Source organism: Anser anser, assembly GCF_964211835.1.
Source record: "Anser anser genome assembly, chromosome: 7".
Taxonomy (NCBI): domain Eukaryota; kingdom Metazoa; phylum Chordata; class Aves; order Anseriformes; family Anatidae; genus Anser; species Anser anser.
In genome coordinates this window covers 5,006,512-5,012,755 of record NC_139727.1, presented here as the reverse complement: position 1 = coordinate 5,012,755, position 6,244 = coordinate 5,006,512, and the positions used below count along the sequence as shown (strand labels likewise).

At 38.9% G+C, this 6,244-nt stretch overlaps 1 protein-coding gene across 18 annotated transcripts in view; it reads right to left on the bottom strand.

Moving 5' to 3' along the window:
• Positions 1–908: 908 nt before the first annotated feature.
• Positions 909–6,244, bottom strand: part of KAT6B (lysine acetyltransferase 6B) — a 129,246-nt gene continuing 123,910 nt past the window's right edge. For all 18 annotated transcript variants that reach the window (XM_083844688.1, XM_083844703.1, XM_083844700.1 and 15 more), the window contains one exon: positions 909–4,770. In XM_083844688.1, coding sequence (XP_083700814.1) covers positions 2,285–4,770 — 2,486 coding nt within the window. In that variant the 3' untranslated portion in view covers positions 909–2,284. The remainder of the gene's footprint in view (positions 4,771–6,244) is intronic.

The window sequence follows — 6,244 nt, the reverse complement described above, 5'->3', positions numbered from 1 at the left end:
TCTACCATTCAGGTCCACTGCTAGATTAACTGCTGCCCCATCACATTTAAATTGAACAGGTAATGAGTCTGGATCTGTAGCATCAATATATTGGTTTGGCAACAGCACGCAATTCAAAGGTTAAAAAAAAAAACACATTTTCTTTGACTTTTCAACATATAGAATCACATATATAAAGCTGCTTTACATTCTACAATGGGAGATGGTATTTTCAACTACACTGACCTATTCTTTCACCCTAGTTAGCAACCTTCCTGCAATGTTAGTGGGCTAGAGGGGAATTCAGTGGCAACATTCACTTTGGGTGCATTTTGAAAAATTCTTACAAGATTTTTTTCTGATGCAGATTCACAAACACTGATTTAATCTTGGTGCACTCAAAAAGTCCATGTATAGATAGCCTTCTTAATTTTTACAGACCTATTGCCAGACTAAAAGTGTTCACGTGTGTGCGTATAGGTACATACGCAGAACACGAAGGTTCTAAGCAAGATTTGTATCACCTTGTAACACAGCAATGATAAAAGGAAGAGATCAGGTCTATCATTAACATACAGTCCAAGCATCATGTTCATTGTCATATACCCTTTTACATACATATTAACACTTTCTATAGGAAAAAAAGTTTCATACATTAAATATTGACAACCTTGTAATGTATTAAATACATATTTATTCAATATTTTATTAAGATTATTAAAAAAAATAATCTTAGATATATTTATTTTCACAAGGTGTATGCAATTATGATGAGTAACCTACACTTTGGCTCTAACAGCCTAGTCCAAACCCCATCAACTTTAATGGGCTTTAGATCAAGCATGTGAACGCACTGTAACAAACACTGTTTCAGGAGGTAATTCCCATGCAACATCAAACTATGACAAGACACAAGAGGCTAAAAATGGCTCATCATAATTTATTTTATGTTAAAATGTACAGCTGGGGGGGATGTTTTTTGCCAGTTTTTATTTTTGTTTCTTGGGTGTTTCATTGTGGGCTTTTTGTTTTAAGTGACTGACTAAAAAGATAACAGATAAATACAAGAGTGTCACTGGGTCCTATTTTTACATGTATCAAGCCTCTTCTGTTCGGCCCTTACAGTCACTCTGTACAGGTACAAAGGCTACAAAAAAGGAAGCAATATAAACAGACACAAATAACTTTTGCCTTTTTACATGCGATCTGTAAGCTTAGTTTGAGCTATTCACACGCTACTGCTCTATTTTTTTTCCCTTAAAAAATAACTCCAATATTTTATAAAGATAGAAAAATCTACAGATGGAATGAAAATGTAAAGTTAGAGGCATTTCCATAAAATAGCAACTTTACACCAAATTCACTACTTTTTTTTTTTTTTTTTAAATCCTGCCAAGTATTTGGACATATATGAAAGTGTTTCAAAACTTGACAAATAAACACTGAGATGTCTCAATCAACAAAAACCCAAAACAGTATATATAAAACAGAAAGCTGCCTTTTTCCCTATCCCAGCCCCAAAGAAACTGGTCACCAAAATGGAAGAGAGTCTCAACTTTACACTAAACATACAGCAATAAAACCCTTCGAACTAACCAAAATGTGAATAGCTTTTGCAGCTTTTTTTTATTATTTTTTACAAGTTTTATAATTAACAAAAATATAGTTCTGTTTTTTTTACCCTCAAACTAGGGTAACCTAATCAAGGCAAAAAAATTAAGAAATGGCTTACTGTTAAGCACAACACTTGTACAGTACTACAAAATGCACTGTCACTAACAAAGACATTAGCGGCATGCGGAAGTGTCACCTTCAAAAACAAAGTAATACAATAAAAGAACTGCTAAAAGGCATTTACATGTGGGGAAAGGAGAGAGAAAAGCCCAAGATTCAGTACTGTCTGATAGTTTTGGAGTCTATTTATCCACATTTTTAATGGGAGCAGGCACATAAAATGGCTCTGAACCATCAGCTGCTGTGTAATTGCAGTTCATAGAAAGAGTTCTTCCTTTCCAGAAAACTTCAAGCTCAGTGAAATAAACAAAAAAATGGAAAACCACCTAGTTACCCCCAAAGAAAACAGAAGAAAAGGAAAATCCCACAAATTTAAAGCAAAAAAGGAAAAAAAAAAAAAAAGAAAAAAGAAAAACTTGTATAAGGCTTTCTGCTGCATACAGCTTTTAAATGGTGCCAACAAATGTTTTTGCATTCACACCAATTGCTGGTTTTGAAATCGTACTCTCCAAAAGATATTTGTGCAGATCAATCCAATACGCCAGTTTGGTAGTTTGTCTCTCCAAAGGGCCTACCTTCTCATGTAGGAGCCATTAAGAGACTGTTTAGACATGCCTGTATTCATGTAGCCATGATGCCCTGGAGGGGTGTACATCATGTTACTGTGGGGTGCTGTCTGCATTGGCTGCTGTGCATATGGCTGAGTTCCCATCATCCCCATCTGCATCTGCATAGGGTACTGGGGCGTTTGATTCATATACCCATGATTACTGTGATATCCGCTATTCATCATCGGCTGGGACATACTATAACCATTCATAGCATTAAGGGTATTCATATTCATGTTCACTGAATTGACATTATAAGCTGGCGCTGGCATCAAGTTTACGCTCATGTTCATACCACGCTGCATTGTTAAGGTCCGTGCGGGCCCTTGCATGGCCACAGTCTGTGAAGCACGCCCGTAAATTTGGGGCTGATGAGCTGCTGCAGCAGGTGGCAGGGGTGTGGATTTGGTTCTTACAGAAACATGACCTTTGCTGGCCATTTGAGTCTGCAGTCTTTGGGTGTGGGATATTCCTATATTTGATGGAGTCATATTACGCTGCAAAAGGGGAGGTGGCAAATTCATGGGAGGAGGAGTAAGGTTAGGGGGAGGGGTCATGGTAGCCTGTGCTTGGGGTCCTCCAGGAACAGCATGTGGAGACTGAGAAAGCTGAACAAGCCCTGTATTACTTAGGGGGGTGGACAAAGAGGCACTGTTTGCATAGGAAGTTACAGCAGCTGAATGGCTGTAAGGCAAAGAATGATCCATAAGCGTGTTAGTTAACTGTTGCAGTTTGGCAAGGCTGAAGGTGGCCGATGGCTGGGAGTAATGCCCCGGTCCAAATTCGCTCTGACCCATTCTTTCGTATAAGCCAATGTTGGCATTGCCAGTCTCGGGGATTTCAGTTAACTGCATAGGTGGTGTAAAGTTAGCGGCCATGCTGCACTGAGATAACTGTTGGTTGCTGCTTGGAGGTCTTTCAACAACACAGCCTTGGGGAGATTTTACATTACAAGTGGGAGGGGAGCTGATATTTGTTTGTTGCATCATACTGCAGCTTCCATTGATGTTAGACATCTGCTGTGTCACTGCACAGCTGCTCTGTGTTAGGTTACTAGACGTAAGGCTACTGTACGAGCAACTGTTTTGTGAAGAGTTGTTTCCACAGATACTACTGCCCATTGTAGAATCGTAACTGCTTGGGTTTTCATAGTTTTCTGTTGTACTCTCAATGCTTCCTAAATCACTAAACCCACTATCCACAACTTGTTGCGAATGATCAGAAACTGAGGGAACATCCATCATTGGACTGGTCTCCATGTTCTGTAGAGACGGCACAGAAATAGCACTTTGATCTGGGCTGATCTGAGCATAGTTGTTCTCTAACGGAGCAACATTTGGACTATTAACAGAACGAACTGACTGGCTGGGATGAGAGTGCACAGAGGAAACAGGGCTACTGTGGTCAGACTGCTGACAATCATCCAGAGTGGTCATCTGGGGGCTTTGGTCAGTATGGGCATAGTTTTGCAAACTTCTACAGGCCTCTTGAGTCTCTGCACAATCCTGAAATGTATCTTCATGTTCACTTGCTTCTTGGGTTAGAGACTGTACTGCTTGAACAGTCTCAGAATCAATCTCCATGGTCTCAGTACTCTCTCCCTTGAAATCTGAATGTAATTCTTCATCAGCTTTTTGGTCCTGGTTGTTATCTGCATGATCATCATCAGATTCCGGCACTGGATCTAAATCTGTAGTTACTTCTTTCTGGTCTCTTTCACACTCATCAGCTGCAAGGTCAACACTACAATTCATTAAGTCCTCCTGATTTGAATTACCAGTTTGAACATTTACGTCTAAAAAAGACTGTTGTGTTTCCAGCATTTCTTTGAAAGCTTCACCAGGCAAATCCTCTTTCTCCACTTCTGCTGAACCCATGTGGCTATCGTCCTCATCATCTGCATCATGATCCTCATTGTGAGAAGGTTCTTCGTCATCCTCTTCATCTTCCTCATGATCATCCAGGCGCACGGACTCTTCTTTTTGCAGAAGAGCCTCATCTGGCTTGTCTTTTTCTTCACCTTTTGAATCGATTCCACTTTCTTCTACATTCCTTTCTTCTTCCCCCACTTTCACCATATCATTTTCTTGTTTTTCAAAGGGTTTACTGGATGGATGCAGAGGTTCAGGTTCTACCTCTTTTACCTTATCATCTGGTGGTGGTAATCCTTCAGCAGGCTCTTTAATCTCTTCCTCTGTAACAGCAGGAACTGGGCAGGGCTTATCTTCAGCTACTTCCTTTTGTTCCTCTACCAGCACCTGATAGTCAGGCTCCATAGGAGTCTCAGGTGGAGTGTATAAATTAAGCTTAAAGCCAGGTTTTCTTTCTTTGTTTTGCCTCCATTTAGATGGACCACGCTTAACTCCTTTAGGCCAACCCTGCTTACTCTTTAAAGGTTCAAGATTGTCTTTAGTGCTTTCTTCCAACACAGCTACATCGTCTGTATTATCTTTGGGAGGCAACAGAGACAAAAGAAACATCTTAGCTTGCACAGACTAATGAATCGATACTTTCAAACATAAACCCAAAGTAATTTATAAACTCAAAATGCATTAAGAAACTCTGGAATGAGAGTTATAAACAGATTTTATACCACAAAAGAAATACATAATAAGCACAGCTTAAACACACTTATGTAGATATGTAAAGTGCCTCTTGATTGGTGGCCTTTTAACAGTGACCATTAGAACCACCATTTATACACTAAAAGAACCCTAGAGATTTAAATCACACCACATGTAAACTAAAGCAAACATATCATCCAAGGATGTGATTATTAACCTTTATTTTTAGAATAAGAACTCTGTCATCACTTTATATAGACATGAAGCTAATGTGTTTTGGGTTTTTGTTTTTTGTTTTGTTTTGACAGTAGGAATGTGAGAGTCTGGAGTCACCTGTTTGACCATACTGGAGGACAGGCTAGAGTAAGCATCTAATCATGCCTTAGTGCCAACACTGAAAAAAGGTGGTTCATTCAAAAGTATCTTCTTAGGGGCAGCATATCATGGCACAACTCATAACACATGACAAAAGCTAAAAGATAATTGAAATTAAACATAGAGCACATAAGAATACTAAATTAATCCACTGACTATTAAAAAAAACCTCTCCAAACAATCACTCTTCTCTTCTTTCTCCCTAGGTACCACTTACATATATACCAGAAAAAGGCGTGAATTCTCAAGATACAACATGCTGCACTTGGGAGTGTGAAGGCTTCAGTGATATTCCTTTGCTGATTTCTGCCTCTCACTGTAGTGCTGTAACACTACTACAGTCAATTAATGCGACGACATGGTCCATGGATAAATACACAATATCAGTTTCATTAGCAAAGTACAAACCTGATCACTGGGACATACATAGCTAGAACACTGAATTTGCTACTACTGGTTTAATCAAGTCCTACTAAGAAGCATGAAAAAGCGGTAATATTCTAATGTACCTGCGGACTGGTTTGTAACAGCATCAACACTCATAAGCATGGCTGTTCTACTTGCACAAAAGCTGTTTTAAAATAGAAATTAATGGATGATCCCTTAGCTGAGGATCACAAAGATTAAACCTTCCATGTAATTACAAAAACATGGAAGTAGTACCCACTGGCTTCTTAAAGAAAATATGTAGCCCTAAGAATCCAGTCATTCATTCTGGAATTAAAACTTACAAATGTAATTTGAGAGCCAGGAGGTCAAGGGATGAGCATACATTTAGAATAGCTCAATAGTAGTTTCACTAGCCATCCATTAGCTTTTCTGCCAGGAAATATATTTGAAATAAATTTGAAAAATTTGAGATAAGCAGTTAAAACCATCTCTTTTGCGGGGATAAAAACAGGTGCCACAGTGCTGAATGCAGATGAGGACATATTCCCCAGAAACTACGGACATTTCATTGAATTACCAACAATGTTGAACAGA